At 34.0% G+C, this 17,601-nt stretch overlaps 2 protein-coding genes across 3 annotated transcripts; both read left to right on the forward strand.

Moving 5' to 3' along the window:
• Positions 1-311: 311 nt before the first annotated feature.
• On the forward strand, positions 312-9,910 carry LOC116112091 (probable protein S-acyltransferase 19). Of its 2 annotated transcripts, none has more exons than XM_031398288.1 (9): positions 312-736; positions 4,800-4,913; positions 5,808-6,212; positions 6,555-6,623; positions 6,731-6,802; positions 6,888-7,016; positions 7,111-7,191; positions 7,475-7,675; positions 8,440-9,910. In XM_031398288.1, exons 1-9 carry the CDS (start codon positions 692-694, stop codon positions 9,529-9,531), a joined length of 2,208 nt encoding a protein of 735 aa, XP_031254148.1. In that variant the 5' UTR covers positions 312-691; the 3' UTR covers positions 9,532-9,910. The 2 variants fall into 2 exon arrangements, with proteins under 2 accessions (XP_031254148.1, XP_031254147.1); XM_031398287.1 differs by lacking the exon at positions 312-736 and adding an exon at positions 3,701-3,913.
• A 1,709-nt stretch (positions 9,911-11,619) lies between these two features.
• LOC116112175 (gamma aminobutyrate transaminase 3, chloroplastic) lies at positions 11,620-17,523 on the forward strand. Its single transcript, XM_031398351.1, has 19 exons — positions 11,620-11,773; positions 12,284-12,414; positions 12,616-12,700; positions 12,816-12,888; positions 13,076-13,173; positions 13,390-13,482; positions 13,687-13,760; positions 13,860-13,898; positions 13,980-14,068; positions 14,155-14,231; positions 14,331-14,405; positions 15,113-15,160; positions 15,271-15,354; positions 15,448-15,535; positions 15,611-15,689; positions 16,172-16,262; positions 16,358-16,436; positions 16,545-16,660; positions 17,333-17,523. The coding sequence occupies exons 1-19, from the start codon at positions 11,714-11,716 to the stop codon at positions 17,405-17,407; spliced, it is 1,554 nt and encodes a 517-aa protein (XP_031254211.1). The 5' UTR covers positions 11,620-11,713; the 3' UTR covers positions 17,408-17,523.
• The last annotated feature ends 78 nt before the right edge of the window (positions 17,524-17,601 follow it).

The raw sequence follows: 17,601 nt of genomic DNA on the forward strand, positions 1-17,601 counted from the left end.
GCTTGCCACACATGGTTCTTATAGATGTGATTTAAATGCAAGACCTTTACACATCTGAACTAATCTCAAGCTCATCTTAACTAATCTTATGATCCATTAAATATACTATAAATTTAATAGATCAAGTAAATAAAAAATGTAGTAAGTAGTTACAAGAGCCCTCACTAACATAGAAGTCAAGTGGTTAGTTTATTGCATACGACATACTCTAATATAGTAAGCCAAGAGGCCCAGCCATGAAGAGGGAAAGAATAATATAGAATGGGGACCCAGGTCACCCAGCAGTACTCTCCGACAAAATTAACGCACACAACCCAACACTCAAACCTAATCTCTTTTCAGTAAACAAATACCTAACACAAAAGTACTCAACTATTACTTAATTTTCTCATTTTTTTTTAATTTTTAATTTAAAATTGATTCATTTCTTTCTTTTAACTCATTCATTCATTGCGTCAACGCCTTTTTCTTTGTTCTGTCACTTGTTTATTTCTTTAACACTCGTTTCTTCTTTTTTGTTTTTAGTTTTGTTATTTTCTTTTCCTTTCCTTTTCCCTTTTTCATTCTATTAGAATGAAAATGGAGCTTATTTTCACTTGATGTTGTCTTCTCTAGTTTGTCTCTCTGGGTCTGCATTAGGGTTTTTGTGGGTTTTTGTTTGTTGTTTTTAAGGTCTGAGAGGCGGGCAGTTATGGTGAGAAAACATGGGTGGCAACTCCCTGCACACACCTTTCAGGTATTTACTTCAACATTTTTCTCTGTTTTTTTCGTGAGTTTGACTAGGGTTTCTTTTATTCACTGCTTTCATTGCTGTGTTTCTTTGTATTTAGCTTAAAGCAGTTCATGATCCGTGTTTCCCATGTGGGTTTCATTTTTTCTAGGTTTGTGGTGTTCTAAATATAGGTTTTACTTGTTTTGTGAGTGTGTTTAGTATGCGTTATGGGTTTAATTCTGTTAGGGTGTTGTGTTTATATATATTTTTTACTGGTTGTTGTGTAATGTGTGGATAATGAGGATAAGAAAATCACTTACAAAATCACATGTTGTAATTTTATTTCATTTTTTTTGTAGTTTTGTTATTCTTTGCCATATTGAATTAGACCTCTGCTAATTTAAACTTTGAGCATGTCTTTGTGCTATTTTTAGGCAATAGTTGATCTGATTAAGTTATACATTTGCAAATCCATTTTCTTTTTGTCCAATTTGAACGTACAACTATATGAATATATATGTACATGTTTAAATACATTTTTTCCCAGCTTGCACGTACCTCAATAAATCCCAGGATTTATTGAACATCCTATAAACTTAATAGACTAGTCTGCACATACCTTAACTAATTTTGGGATCCATTAAATACTTTACAAGCCTAATGGACAAGGTAAGTCACAAATATTGTAGGTGAAGCCAAATAAGTCACAAATGTGGTAGGTGGCCACTTTATATTGTTAGAGTATGTGCATTAGAGCTAATGTTTTAGCTCTTGTAAACTCATTTCAAATAAATGAATAAAAAGACATTGCTTATTTATGAGCATATATACCGTAGCATCTTTTTACTGTGTGTAAATAAAATAATATATGTCATTAGAAAGGTTAAAACAAATGATGAGGGAATTAAATGTTATAAATCTTAATTGTGAAAACCTTATGAGCACAAATAGTGGCCCTTCTTAAACTACCCGCAGTCATAGTATAAATTCGACCAAGGACATAGATTATACGAAGGGACTATCATCACTTTGAGTGACCCTATCGAAAGGTAGTGACATGTCTCACATGTCAAGGTTGTGGGCATTAACCAAGTACAACGCATGGGTGCTTACTTATGCAAGTACACTTGACTGACCAATTAGAGGATTCCACATGAGATGATAAACCCAGTGTCTGTGGAATATATCCTCTTACAGATGGTGGTACACGTGGTCCTTCGACTTGAGATCATCAGAGCACCGTATGTAAATATCGATGTGATTTGACACTAGCCTAACGTTGTCTCTTTTAGGGATTACCATAACGATGATGATTGGTTACATCGAGAAGTATACTATGGCTATGGTGGATTAACAAAAGATTTATCACTTCTGGTTATAGGATATCTTATCTCAGCGAGATATTTGGTTAAAGAACTACGATCTCAAATCTGTGGTCACGGTGAAATCGAGATGGTGCTCGAATCTAATTTTATAGTCATCAGATTCAAGAACCAAATATATAACATGTCTGGGTAGCTTTTGAGGTAGACACTACTTCTGTACCTCAAACCTTGATGAGATAAAAGATGATGAAATTGATCGAATTACACAGTAACCATACCGTAGACAAGGTAAGCCTAAATCGTTGATTCTTTACTTACTGGGGAATCATGATACTTTGTTAGAGGTCAATCTTGATTGGTGCGCGAAAACACTAATGCTTGATGTTTAATTAGTTATCGGGACACCGCAAGCAAAGTGAGTCAATCTTGATTGGGTCACAAACATAGAAGATAGGTAAGTGAGAAATGGAAATAGAAGAACAATCTTGTCCTTAGGCCGAAAAGGATATTTCGGTAACTTGGGAGTCTAGGGATATTTTTTTCATTATGGACAAAAAAGACACTTTAGTAATTTTGCTAAGGGATTGACGCCATTATCTAATTTATTGGAAGAGTTTTTAGCAAAATTAGATTCATAATAATTTTAATTAATATATATATATATATTTAATTTAATTAAATATATTAAAACCCAAATATTAAATATATATAAAGTAATTAAATATATTTATTTCATTAGTTTATATATATTTATGGAATTAAATAAATAGGTTTTTTATTTAATTAAGTATTTGATATTTAAATAGGATAATATCTATCGTTTCCTTTAGGAGTAGTGGAATCCTACCAAAATAGAGATTCAAGGATTGGTAATCCTTAATGAATTCCTATTTGGATTTACACTATAAAAGGAAGAGGGTTTTTAGTTTAAATATGAGAATTCTTTTGGGAAATATACTTGAATAAAATCAAGCTATTTTCTCTCTCTCCCAATTCACGCCAAAAACACTCAATCCTATATTGGAGAGATCCGGAGGTAAAATCACATAACCTTGTATGATTATTTTATGCTGATTATTCAGTCAAAATCGTGATCTTGGTTAATGGAATCATACCATAACAAGAAATTTTTGTTGTTGTGATTCAGTGCTTGTCACGACATGCTTCTTACATGTGTGTCTTAAACGCAAGATCTTTGTATACCTTAACTAATTTTAAACTCATTTCAACTAATCTTATGATCGATTAAATATTTTACAAGCTCAATAAATCAGGTAAAGTAAGTAGTTGCAAGACCTCTCACTAACATACAAGTCAAGTGGTTAGTGTATTGCATACGACATACTCTAATATAGTAAGCCAAGAGGCCCAGCCATAAAGAGGGAAAGAATAATATAGAATGGGGACCCAAGTCACCCAACAGTACTCTCCGACATAATTAACGCACACAACCCAACACTCAAACCTAATCTCTTTTCAGTAAACAAAAGAGTAACAAATACCTAACACAAAAGTACTCAACTATTACTTAATTTTCTCTTTTTTTTTTTAATTTTTAATTTAAAATTGATTCATTTCTTTCTTTTAACTCATTCATTCATTGCGTCAACGCCTTTTTCTTTGTTCTGTCACTTGTTTATTTCTTGGACACTCATTTGTTTTTAGTTTTGTTATTTTCTTTTCCTTTCCTTTTCCCTTTTTCATTCTATTAGAATGAAAATGGAGCTTATTTTCACTTGATGTTGTCTTCTCTAGTTTGTCTCTCTGGGTCTGCATTAGGGTTTTTGTGGGTTTTTGTTTGTTCTTTTTAAGGTCTGAGAAGCGGGCAGTTATGGTGAGAAAACATGGGTGGCAACTCCCTGCACACACCTTTCAGGTATTTACTTCAACATTTTTCTCTGTTTTTTTCGTGAGTTTGACTAGGGTTTCTTTTATTCACTGCTTTCATTGCTGTGTTTCTTTGTATTTAGCTTAAAGCAGTTCATGATCCGTGTTTCCCATGTGGGTTTCATTTTTTCTAGGTTTGTGGTGTTCTAAATATAGGTTTTACTTGTTTTGTGAGTGTGTTTAGTATGCGTTATGGGTTTAATTCTGTTAGGGTGTTGTGTTTATATATATTTTTTACTGGTTGTTGTGTAATGTGTGGATAATGAGGATAAGAAAATCACTTACAAAATCACATGTTGTAATTTTATTTCATTTTTTTTGTAGTTTTGTTATTCTTTGCCATATTGAATTAGACCTCTGCTAATTTAAACTTTGAGCATGTCTTTGTGCTATTTTTAGGCAATAGTTGATCTTCATTTTGTTTTTAGGTTGCGGTTTTGTATATGTGCTAGAATTTGAGCAATATTGGCGGACCCTTTCATATGGTCTTATCAGCATAAGTTTTTTTTTATTTATTTTTTTATTTTTTAAATTGAAGGTTACTGAACATGATATTAGAGCCAAGTTGACAGAGTTTTGTGTTGAAATCAACTCGTTCTTTTGGTTAAAGTATATACATAGAGCATGTGGGACACCTCTTTGGATCCACTTGAAGTCCAGTAATTAAGCTCAACATGTACATGGGATGATGTGAGATTTTAAATGCTATTATAATTTGTGAAGTAGTTAATTAGTCACATATCAGTTGCATCCATCAAGATTGCATTCAATTATTTTCAACTTGTAGATTATGGTTGTGCAATTTGTGTTAATTGATTTCGTTTTCCTTTGATATCTTTTAGTTTCTGATGCATCTTTGGCCCTACCTTTGATAGGTTGTTGCAATTACTGTATTCTGCTTGTTAGTGGTTGCATTTTACGCTTTCTTTGCTCCTTTTCTTGGAGGCCACACTTGGGAATACGCCTTGTTTGCTGTTTACTCTCCAGTGGTATGTGAATTCATTCTATATGATTTTTTTAAGCGAATTGGAAACAGTGACCTGGACATGGACTCAAACAAGAGAAGCGAGTCACTTGGTCAATCCACATGTTAATATATTGACATTGAAAACTTAATTTTACCAATTCAAGGACTGGTCCTTGGTAGTGTTTGGAAAAAGGTTTTACTCTTATCAAGTGCATGCCTCGTCCTTGTTTCTTTTCCTTGTGAGTGGAAGGCAGTTATGGGTCAAACCTGAAGTGCCTTCATAAAAATTGATGGCTTGGTTTCAGACCAAGTACAATGTAAAGTACTAACCAGATTGAGCACAGGATTGAATTTGCTGGTCAGGGTCAACAAAAGTCTTAGAAAGTGCTTAGTTGAATTATATGTTTCAGATGGCTTCTCTAGATGAATAGTAGACCATGATTATAGAATTTTCCAACCACCCTCATGTTTGAAGCACAAAATGCAGAATAGAGTTGATTGAATTCTCCCAAATGAAGAAAAATGTGTTTGTCTTTTCTTTTTTCAGTGGCCTGACCACAGACCTGTAATAAATGTAATATTTTGCTAACCCCAAGGGTTGGGTTTACTGGTTTCCTTTAGTTTCTACTGAGAAGTTAAAATTTCAAATTTTTTTGGGGCCACCTACTTGGGATATTATGTCCCATGAGTTTGTTGGCCACCAAGGTAATAGGGTTTCGGAGTAGCTCCACTTTAGAAGCTGGTGAGCTTCTAGGGAAGGTTGAGGGATTTTTAGGTTTCAAAAAAATAAAAGTATCATGTTTTATTGCACTCATATTATTGTGTCGTCAAAGCCATTATTTATACATTTTTCCGCATAAAGAAACATAGCCTTCATGTCTGATGTTGTTCCTGTATTAATGTCATGTCATGACAGGCACTTCTCGTATTCATTCTATATGCCCGTTGTACTGCAATTAATCCTGCAGATCCTGGCATAATGTCCAAATTTGATGGTAAAGTAACAAACAAATCTAACATAAAACATGGGTTATCAGCGAAGGACCTACCTAGAAAATTTGATGAATTTGGTAGTGGGGTGCACTCTTCCCCATCATCACTTTCAAGAAGTTCCATAGGGGCAGCAAACTCTAGTAAGAAAGGTTCAGTAGGAGATAGTGTGGGAGTAGATATTCCAGGAGAACCAGCAACCAGAAAATCTCATTGTAACATTGGAGGAATCTTGTGCGCGGTGTGTGTTCATGAAGATTGCCGTAAAGAGGAAGAGACAGCTGAGCAACAGGGTGATGATGCATTGTTCTGCACACTGTGCAATGCTGAGGTATTACATCATAACTAGTACATTAGGGCAGTGGTACATATCATGTAGATATAATATTATAGTAGAACAAGATTTTTTCTTTCCTGATAAGAAATACAAAAAATATATTTACTTGTGCAATGCTTGTATCACATTCTTGTTCTACAACATCCCGGCGAACTTGCATGCCTACATATTTACACAGAAATATAGTCAGTGGGGTTATAAATCTATTAAAGTCTATAGTCCTATAATAGTAATCCAAATAATTGGTGCAATTCCCTAACAGAAAACTGATATTTATTGCCTACTTTATTCTGTTATTAAAAGCTTTTTATGTGAAGCCTGACTTTCGTGCTGCAGGTCCGCAAGTTCAGTAAGCATTGCAGAAGTTGTGATAAATGTGTGGATGGTTTTGATCACCATTGCCGGGTATATTTTCATGTTGCATCTTGAATTATCTTTCCATTTATTCTGAGTAAACGTCATTTAACGGTTTAGTTACTAGAAACTAACCTCGTTTTATTATATTGTTGCAGTGGCTTAACAATTGCGTGGGACACAAAAATTATATGACTTTTATCTTTCTTATGGCCATCAGTCTTGTTTGGGTTTGTATTTTGAGTAATAATTGATCTATAAAAAAAATATGTTTTCAAACATTGATGGTGCTCTCTTCGTCTGTGTGTGATTCAGCTTGTTATTGAAGCAGGAGTTGGTATTGCTGTCCTTGTGCGTTGCTTTGTTAATAAGAAAGGCATGGAAACTGAAATTGTTGACAGACTTGGAAATGGTTTCTCTCGTGCCCCATTTGCAGTAGTTGTGGTACATCTCATGTCACAGACTGAAACTGGCATGTGTTTATCTGTATATCCTGGTCAAAACTCTAATGCTAATTCTGGATCTAAATTTTGTGTAGTTTATATGTACCGGTGTTTCCATCCTGGCTTGTATACCTCTGGGTGAACTTTTCTTTTTCCACATGATACTGATAAGAAAGGTCAGTGGCCAAAAACTTTATTTTGCTTTCATTTCTCTTCGTGTTTTGTGTGGTGCTTATATGATTGAGTAATAATTTGGAATCTTACAATCATATCTGTGTTGGGAAGGTAGTAAAATTTCTACCCTTTTGGTAAGTAGATATAGTTAGATAAAAAAAATAAAAAATAAAAGAATAAAATAGATGATAACAGATACAGTAGACACATTGAGTAATTTTTGTGCAGATCTAAAATTTACCTCTCTAAAAGTTCCTTTCTACCATTTGATTTATATGAAATTAGGGTATCACAACATATGAGTATGTTGTGGCAATGAGAGCAATGAGTGAGGCACCTGCTGGAGCATCTGTGGATGAGGAAGTGCCAAATTTGTTATACTCTCCAACTGGATCTACCACAACTGGCATGAGTGGCGGAAGTTCTCTGGGCTTGCCGTATAAGGGGGCTTGGTGTACCCCTCCAAGGATATTCGTCGATTATCAGGTACTACCCTTTAGTGTTTACTTTTTCATTTTAACTCTCCATGTTACAAAACCTTCGGTGAACCTATTGAAGGATCCTGAGTAGGCTTTTTAGAGTAGATATGTTATCTGAATATTAAATTATTTTAGTCATAGATTGTTCGTTTGATGGCTTATTGTTTCTCTATCGAAGTGTTCAGATGACAACTTTGCTCATCACTGCAATTTTTATTTTTAAAATATAGTTATTATATAACATAATTGGATATGAAATTATTAATGTTTACTCCACCTCGGATATTATTATTTATTTATTCTTTCTTCTAATTTTAGAGCTGTATATATCCACTTTTCTATATATAGTTATGTTTATAATATACGGAAAAGGGATTGAACTTTCTTATTCTACCCGGATCAAACTTATAAGCCCAAAAAAGTTTTCTGCTTCACTCATAAATGACACATGATAAATGTAATCTTAACCATTCAAAAGACATAAATGTAATGGCTTATAAGTTTTGTCATATTCTATGTAAAATGAGGGCCATTTATCCAAACCTTTCATTATTGTTTCCATATAAATGATCAATTACATAAAACCAGCCTGCCTCTAATTCTATAATTGGAGGCACATGCCCTAGTAATCTGTTTGTTCTATTTTAGCAGTGTTAACAACATTTCCTGCTGAGCTAAGCTTCTAGCTTCTATCTCCTTGTTTTATACAGAAACAAAGTCTCAAAACTGGTTGAGGCTTTTAAAAGATTTGTTTTGAATATGGTTTGTCAGGATGAAGTTGTACCCCACTTGGAGCCTGGAATGGTCCCTTCAACTGTTGATCCAGATGCAGCTGGAGTTGCAGAAAGAGGGAACAAAGTGCCCAAAAGACCTGTTCGTATTAGTGCTTGGAAGCTTGCAAAGTTAGATTCGAATGAAGCCGTGAGGGCTGCAGCTAAAGCTAGGGCATCGTCATCTGTTTTACGACCTGTTGATAATCGCTGTGTGCCCGATTCTGAATTCAGCTCCAGTAGCAATCTGAGTGTCAGAAGTAGTGTGAGCACAGATATGGGGGCAAATAAAGAGAACAAGAATGAGCTGGGATTATTGGCACTTAAAAATTCCTTTGCTCCAAGTCAAGGAAGCCGTGATGAGTATGAAACTGGGACTCAAAGTGTGAGTAGCTTCAGCAGTCCAAGCCAGATTCATGAGCCAGTCACACTTAGCCCTCTGCCACAAGCTCATGCTTTTGGTCATTTTAACGCAACTGCATCAGGTCCTGGTGTTCCTGATTGTCCTGCAGCTTCTAAGGCAGCAGCAGCTTTCACTAGTATCAACAAGTCAACAACCAACACTTCATCAGGATTTGATGAGAAGATAATGCAGAAGGGAGGCATTACCGATCCATTACTGCTGTCTGCTCCTGCTGCTTCTCTTCTTAGAGATGTTAAGAGGACATCAGTTGTTTGGGACCAAGAAGCTGGGAGGTATGTATCTGTTCCAGTATCAGCATCAGAAACTCGGAACAGGTCATCCTTACAAATAGGATTACCACATTCTAGTGCACAAATTAATGGTCAAAATAGAAGACCAATTATTCCACCCCAAGAATCTTCTTCTTCAGCAATGCAGGCTCCAGTACAGCAAGCGGAGAAGCTGATGTACACAGGAGACTCTATTTTCTTTGGTGGTCCAGTTTTGAGTGCCCCGACAAGGGATATTCTAAAAAATGAGAGAGGTTTGAATCCCAGAGAGAGCCAAGAGAGGGTGGCACTCAACTTATCTCGAGAATCCAGATTCAAAAGGGATTCAGTCTCGAACCAGCTTCCTGTATTCGTCCCAGCAAGTACCGGTCACAAGCATGCATCTGGATCTGGTTTGTAGATACGCTTGACTTAACCTTGAACATGGGTGTAGAATTTTTCCTTAAATCATCTGGGTTGACAAGTGAAGTGGAAAACAAGTTGAAGAAACCTCTTTAAATGAGCTGCTTGACCCCTGGAACCTTTTTCAGTTTTGATTATGTTGCTAATACAATTGTGTTGCATGGTTCAAGCAAGTTCTGTGTTCTTCAACGGATGAGGTTTGGTAAATGACATGTCGGCTTTAGAAGTTTGTAAATGAGGTGATTTTTTAGAAAAAACAACAGACAGTCAATCTTTCATTATGGCTAAAGGGTTTCATTCAAATCCTTTTTGACCCTGTAAACCCGACCTTCATTGTTGCTTTACTGAATTATTGGTAATCTAAGTCTCATTCAACACTGGTTTGTTTACAATGTGACATGGTTTACAGTTTTTCATTTCAGTATGTTGCAGCCCCTTTTTTCTGTTTTTGGATAATCAAGAACCAAACTTCTTTCGCAAATCGAGTTCAAAATTGGAGCTTTTGTTGAACCGTTCAATCATTGAAAAATGAGATACAACGGTTTTTCATGTAACAGGTGATCAGGGGGTTCGAACCCACGATATTGTGGGAGTAAACCATATACCTCATGATCGGTTAACCTGTCGTGGGCTTGGTATCTACAAAAAGCCCTTCATTAACGGTTGTCATATTTGTCTTTGAGATTTTATCTCTAAGGGATGTGATTTTGATGTAATGTGGATTAGTATATATGACGTCATAACTTTCAGATCTAAAAGGGATTGGTCTGATAATTAAAAAAGTTTGTTTTCTTTATTAATTTTTGGGGTTTGAATTCTAAGGCTATTTATTATATTTGTGACTTATCTTTTTTTTTTTCTTTTTTTTTCGGTATTTGAAGATATCCAGATCTGTTTACGCACACCTTAATTATTTTTTGGTGTTCTGAAATTAACGGATAGATAAATTTTTAATAGTTATCCTTCATTAATAGTTGTAAAGATTTAAATTTATGATTTTTTAAATTTTAATACATCTAAAAATCTCAATAGAACTATTATACTATTTAAAAATAGTTATTTGTGATTTATTTGTAACATTCTATTGGTAAGTTTGTGCGTTTGAGACTTTTGAGGATGTGAATGAAAAGTCTTTGATAAATTTGATGGTGTGACAATTTGACAATGACTAGATTGTAACCCTTAAATATAATGGGAACCAAGGTACCCCACGCAACAAGTATCCAACCTTTAAGGACATCATCAATTTTACCTTTTTTTAAGCTATTAAAATATTCTTTCTTTTTGTAAGAATAAAAAATTAAAAATCTTCGCATTAATTCACTCCCATTTATTACATCATTTATGGTATTAATTAATTAATAATTTCAATTTTATATGTAAATATACATTGTATTTAGAATTAAAATATGGTAAAATAAATATAAATTTTATTATGGCTTTGGTAGTTGTCTAAAATTGACTAATTTGCCAATTGAAATTGATCCTTATCTAAAAAAAAAAAAAACAAAAAAAACAAAAAAAAAAATAAAAATAGAATTAAAATAACTTTATTATTATTATTTTTTTTAATATCCTTTTGCCTTAAGGTCCCCCCATTGTTAAGTATGATTTAATTATTAAATTAATGGATTTTGTTAATTATTTTAATCCCCTCATCTTTTCTCGTAATCATTACATGATCCAAGAAATTACCATATTACCCCAACTCATTTTAATATTTTTCATAAATATATTGATATGGAAATGTTACTCGTACAATTCAATTCTTTATCTATAAAATTTGTTTATGAATATAATTTTATTTATATTTTACTTCAAGATCATGAATCTAACCCTATTCAAGACTTCATTCGATAATGTTATTAAATTTATATAATTTCTAAAAGAAAATCCAATTTTATTGGAATTTGGTTGGAGAGTAAATAATAAATAAATATCTAGTGATGACGGCAGAGGATAATCTGGTAAAAACACTTGTTAGTGGAGAGCTTCGTCACGCTTGACTGTAATTCTTGTCATTATTTGCATTAATTAAATTAAATTAAATCAATCCTCGATTTAAGGTGAAGCTATAGTCCAATAACAATAAAAACAAAGAATCGTGGCTGACTGTCACTCTGTTTCAGTTACTTTTTCCTATCTTCTTAAAAACTTCTTCTTCTCCTTCTTCTTGTTGCATGTTGGAGCAAGGCAACATGGTGATCAGACAGCTTCTTAGATCGTCTCTTCGAGCACAGGTATCACTTTTCTTTGACAACTTTTTGTGTTTCATGCATGTACTTGCGTTTGCTTCTTGAAAATTATTTTTCATTTGAGTTTCCAGATTTTGATAGCCTTTTGGCTTCTTCTCAGATTTCGCTTGCTTTTGGTTTTGCTTAGGTGGAAAGAGATTAGAAAGTTTTTATCTTTTTTTATTAGATGGTTTTGTTGACTTCATTTGTGGTTAACTACTGTTATTTTATTTTATTTTTTTCTGGAAATCAGTGAGATTTTTAATCACTTAGAATAGTTAATTTGTCTGATGTTTGTTTTGTGATGTATCTTTTTGAAAGCCATCATTGATTTGCATTTGAGTTATGTAGGTGTTGAACTTAGAGTGATATGATTTTAATTTTGTGTCTAGTAATGGATCATTCATAAAAAGTAATTTGTGCAAAGCTTGGTTCATTGTTGACTTAGTTCCTTTGTTTTATTGCTTGTCGTCCTTAATTTATCTGTACTATTTTTGTGTTTCTTCTTACTCACAGCTTGGTTCATATCAAAAGCATGTTGCTGCTTCTAGAAGTTTGCAAGAGAACTTGTGTCGAGTTCCTTTACTTGCTAGATTGTATGGCACTGAGGCATCTTTGCAAAAGGAAGATGATTTGAATGTTAAAGGGTATGTGCTGCTTCTATGAATCACACAAACAAATCCTCATTGCAGTGAGGATGTGGTTGAATATGTCAAATAATGGATCTAGTTTGATGATAGCTTAATATGTATAAAATATATGTCGTGTTCTTATAATAATGGACTATTCCTGTATAGTGTCCATGATATCTACTATTCATTTGACACTTCTACATATTTTTCTCTCAGATTTAAAGGGCATGATATGCTCGCACCTTTTACAGCAGGGTGGCAAACTAATGATTTGCATCCACTGGTGATAGAAAAATCAGAGGTATGCTTCTTAGATTTATATTCTATAACCGGTATATTTTAGTTTATTACTAATTGTGCGCACTCTTCTTCTTCAAATGTATAACTAGCTAACTTCAACTTGATCAATGGTCCAGGGTAGCTATGTATATGACACTAATGGGAAGAAGTATCTGGATGCTCTTGCTGGTCTATGGTGCACTGCCTTAGGTATCAATAGCATGTCTCAAAGACATTTTTCTTTGCTTCTCTTGTTAGATGTGTAAAATTCACTTCTTTTTTTGTTATTTCAGTAGAAAAAACCGTACGCATAAGGGCATATCTATTCTTAGTCCAACTATGCATTTGATTATTGTGAAAAAGCATCTATGATTTATATATTTCTGAATGTTTTCAGGAGGAAATGAACCTCGACTTGTGGCTGCTGCTACTGCACAATTGAATACTCTGCCATTTTATCATTCATTTTGGAATCGTACAACAAAACCTTCTTTGGTATGGATATATTTCTTTAAGTTCATTTAATATTAATAAACACTGGATTTTTTTTGGTCTCTATATTTCCTCTCATTCTGAATCTTGCACAATATGTAGATATCTTTTCTTTTCCTCCACAATATGATCACTGTTGTTCCTCTTGTTTCAAAATATACAAACGGCATCTTTTTAAAGTTGCTTCTAATGGCATTTGAATCAACATTTATCTCACAGGATCTTGCAAAGGAGCTTCTCGATAATTTTACTGCAAACAAAATGGCAAAAGCTTTCTTTACAAACAGTGGATCGGAAGCCAATGACACTCAGGTTTTCTTTATTTGATTAAGCACTTGGTTTATTACCCTCTTTTGCTTCCAGCATTTGAATAAAATTCTTGATATATAAGAACTTGGATTAAGGAGTTACAGAATAAGGTTCATCTTCATGTTGTTTTACTTCCACTTTGTCCCTTGAAATATTCATGAGAAGAGCACTGATGATGATGGTGGTGAACTGAATTATATATTGTAGGTGAAGCTGGTTTGGTATTACAATAATGCTCTTGGAAGACCAAATAAGAAGAAATTTATAGCACGAGCAAAATCGTAAATTTCAGCACTAATTTGATATTATTTTCATATATTCCTCTTTAAGTATTGTTACCAGGTAATCAGTATATTATGCTATCTATGACTCTGTTTCAGGTACCATGGTTCAACTTTGATTGCAGCTAGTCTTTCTGGGTAAGAAAAACTTACTACTAAAAGTGTGGTACCTATTTTATAAAACTATTGAGTTTATTAACAAGGGAAAAACCATTGCAGCCTTCCGGCTCTGCACCAAAAATTTGATCTGCCTGCACCATTTGTATTGCACACTGACTGTCCTCATTATTGGCGCTACCATCTTCCAGGTGGTTTTACACTCTTATTGTTGTGATTTTTTAAAATTTAATGCTATGGTGTTGCAAAATATTATGCATGCTACTTTATATTTCAGGTGAGACAGAAGAGGAGTTTTCAACGAGATTAGCCAAAAATTTAGAGGATCTCATCCTCAAAGAGGGACCAGAGACGGTAAAGTCTAGCTAGCATTGTGTACCTTGTATTTGAAAAGTTATTTTACAACTTGAAGGGTTGGATTACTTTGTAACTTAATATGGTTGTTGATTTCAGATAGCCGCATTTATTGCTGAGCCTGTCATGGGGGCAGGAGGTGTGATACCTCCTCCTGCAACTTATTTTGAGAAGGTGAGTTTTTAGTAAGGTAGTATACTGACTAAACGGTACCCTCAACCTCTGACTTTAAAGCTGAAAAGCAATGTTGCCAGTTTCTCTAGTGTTTTGCTCATATATATACATATTTGAGGAACACTTTTATCCATAATGAAATGTGAATACGTTCATAATTTGACGTATTCACATACAAAGAGTCAACTGCCCTTTTTTTTAACACTTATCACATAGACATCGGCTCAGATTGCCAGATGAATAAAAAATACCCTGTATGCTGTGTAATAATTGGTAGTTATTTTTCTTATATCAATGTATGTGATTAAAATATGAGTGTATGCCAGCTTGCAGAAAGGTTCAGGCCATATCTTATGTAGGTTTAAAATAAAAACATATCATTTCATTAATCATAAAAGATACAGAATACTTGTTTTGATACAAACTTGTGTAGTCTTTGCTAGGAATAAAGTAGCCATATTAATGTTTTACATGCACGACGCACTGTGGAGTTTGTTAGTACTTAATATTTCGGTGTTTAGGTTAAAGAATGTATGAGTGCTTCAAAGTTGGCACTTATTTTTTCTTAATTCAACTTTATTCATAAATGCAACATGCGACTTCTGCATTTCGATTGTTATTGTTTTATTGTGCAATAGTGGACAAATACCTACCTCTCTCTATTTCACTTTCATTTTAATTATTAAAGCTTTTCAACTATGATTCAGATTCAAGCTGTTGTGAAAAAATATGACATACTCTTCATTGCAGATGAGGTACTTCCTTTTCTATTTTTGTATTACTGAATGTCTAACACTTATAGGGAAAGTTCTTTACTGTTGATTTTCAAATTTGGCCTCACTTTCTTCAGTATGATATATTCTAGGTAATTTGTGCATTTGGAAGGCTGGGGACCATGTATGGTTGTGATAAATACAATATTAAACCAGATCTCGTTTCTTTAGCAAAGGTATAAATGGATAGAATTTAAATGCACGGATAGGATGCTCATATCCTCAGACAGTATTTGTTATTGAGCATTATACTGATATCATGTTTCTAGGCTCTTTCTTCTGCTTATATGCCCATTGGAGCCGTCCTTGTGAGTCCTGAAGTTGCAGATGTCATTTACTCTCAAAGCAACAAACTTGGTATGATAGTTATACTCGCTAAATTTGACTAAATTCATTGTTCTTGGATAATATCTCTAATTTCCTCTATGTCAGGTACTTTCTCTCATGGATTTACTTATTCTGGGCACCCTGTATCCTGCGCTGTTGCCATTGAAGCACTCAAGATTTATAAGTGAGTTTCTTTCTGTCCATCTCTAGAAAATTCAAAAAAATTGATTTCAATGTCAAGTTTCTAGAGCATAAAAACTTTAAATGTATTCTTTTGGGAAAACTTCAGATTTCATTCTATCAAATCTTGAAATTTGGTTGGACCCTTTTAGACTAACTGGAAAGAAGACAATTAAGGTGACTGGATAATTATATTCAACAATAGTAAGCTACATGAGCAAATCCCCATTAAATGGGACATTTTTCAGTACATTAAACTCTACATAAACGTGGTTGGTGGCTGGTGGACCTTTGATATAAGTTATGTAAATTTATGCATTCTGCTGTACATTGTACTTCGTATGATCTTATTTCTTTGTTTTTATGGGTGAATGATGGGAATTGAACTTGTTCATGGTGTGTTCAAAACCAACTCCTGTGATCCTCTTGCTACACTAGTCCTCATTAAATATTATAGTGACTAAAACTTGTTTTACATCTTTGTAGGGAAAGAAATATTGTTGCGCAAGTAAATAGCGTAGCACCAAAGTTTCAAGATGGTATAAAAGCCTTCTCTGACAGTCCTATTATTGGAGAGGTAGATTTTGTAGTTCGTGTATCTTGCTTTATTTGGTTGATAAAGACGTTTTAAAATTAGATAGTTACCACTGTTACGCTCATCTGATTCTGCAGATAAGGGGAACTGGCTTGATTCTTGGTACAGAGTTTGCAGACAACAAGTCTCCAAATGATCCATTCCCTCCGGAATGGGGTAAGTCCCTTTTTTCTTTGGTATGTGGGTAGTTATTGGTGAGAATAGAACTGAAGCATGAATCGCCTCTATTTTCCTCATAATAGTACTTGATAATGGGCATTACAGGCATAGGAGCATACTTTGGAGCCCAGTGCGAAAAGCATGGTATGTTAGTTCGTGTTGCTGGTGACAACATAATGATGTCTCCTCCATTTATAATAACTCCGGAAGAGGTTGATGAGGTCAGTTTAAGAGGGTTTTCCTTTTTTCTGTTTGCTTTGCTAGTATTCAACTAGAGAGTATATATTTCCTATTTGATTGGAATGATGTTTGTTTGTGATCCTTCAGAACTAGGAATGGGTTTACTGTTCACTGAAATTGCCTAGTGATGTTGCGACCTTTATTCCTTCATGATTACTTGAATCACAGACCAGTATTAGATTTTGAATATCATTACTTTTCTAGTTCATAACCCTTAAATTTCTGACACGTGTTTAATCAAACTTAGAGTATGAAATTGAAGCCCCTACACAACTATACAATCTTTTGCTGTCTGCTCATTACTTTAAGAGCAATCTCCTGCTCTTGCACAGACGCCTTAATAGCCTTTCTCTGAAATTTCGAAGTCGAAAATGACATAATTCTGTGTTTATATATGTGCTCACACGAGCATGCATAACCACAAGTCCTTTTCTAATTTCTTGTACTGCTTTTCAAAAGATCATCCACTTCTCCAAATGTGAAACTTAATAGTCTAAAATGTTTGAATGCAGTTTGTGTTTATGAAATAGCAAATATAGAAATAAAATATTAAACATGGTTGTTTTCGACAGCTTCTTCAAAGCCGTCAGAAATTATACCTCGTAGTTTATATGTATGCAACGTTTTGACTTCTTTTTTGTATTGATTTACAGTTGATAAGCAAATATGGGAAAGCACTGAAGGCCACCGAGGAGAGGGTGAAGGAACTCAAATCTCAGCAGAAGTAAATGATAATGGTTGATTATGATGAAAAATCTGTAGTCTTTCATGTAAATCAAGCTTTGTTTTCAGTCTGTTAACTTAATAAACATATGGATTATCTCAATAAAGCACATCTTTCAACTGTTTCCATTTGCTCTCTCCCAACTCATTCATTATATTTGATGTTGTTAAATACTGTTAATAAGCGATTAATCAGTCA

The sequence above is a fragment of the Pistacia vera genome, unplaced genomic scaffold (genome assembly GCF_008641045.1).
Source record: "Pistacia vera cultivar Batoury unplaced genomic scaffold, PisVer_v2 Contig656, whole genome shotgun sequence".
Lineage (NCBI taxonomy): Eukaryota > Viridiplantae > Streptophyta > Magnoliopsida > Sapindales > Anacardiaceae > Pistacia > Pistacia vera.

Coding starts and splice junctions, on each gene's coding strand:
- LOC116112175 (XM_031398351.1), top strand. CDS start 11,714: ATGTTGGAGCAAGGCAACATGGTGATCAGACAGCTTCTTAGATCGTCT. Junction 12,889..13,075: donor TCTATGGTGCACTGCCTTAG/GTATCAATAGCA, acceptor GAATGTTTTCAG/GAGGAAATGAACCTCGACTT. Junction 15,536..15,610: donor CTCTCAAAGCAACAAACTTG/GTATGATAGTTA, acceptor CCTCTATGTCAG/GTACTTTCTCTCATGGATTT.
- LOC116112091 (XM_031398288.1), top strand. CDS start 692: ATGGTGAGAAAACATGGGTGGCAACTCCCTGCACACACCTTTCAG. Junction 7,192..7,474: donor ACATGATACTGATAAGAAAG/GTCAGTGGCCAA, acceptor ATATGAAATTAG/GGTATCACAACATATGAGTA. Junction 7,676..8,439: donor GGATATTCGTCGATTATCAG/GTACTACCCTTT, acceptor ATGGTTTGTCAG/GATGAAGTTGTACCCCACTT.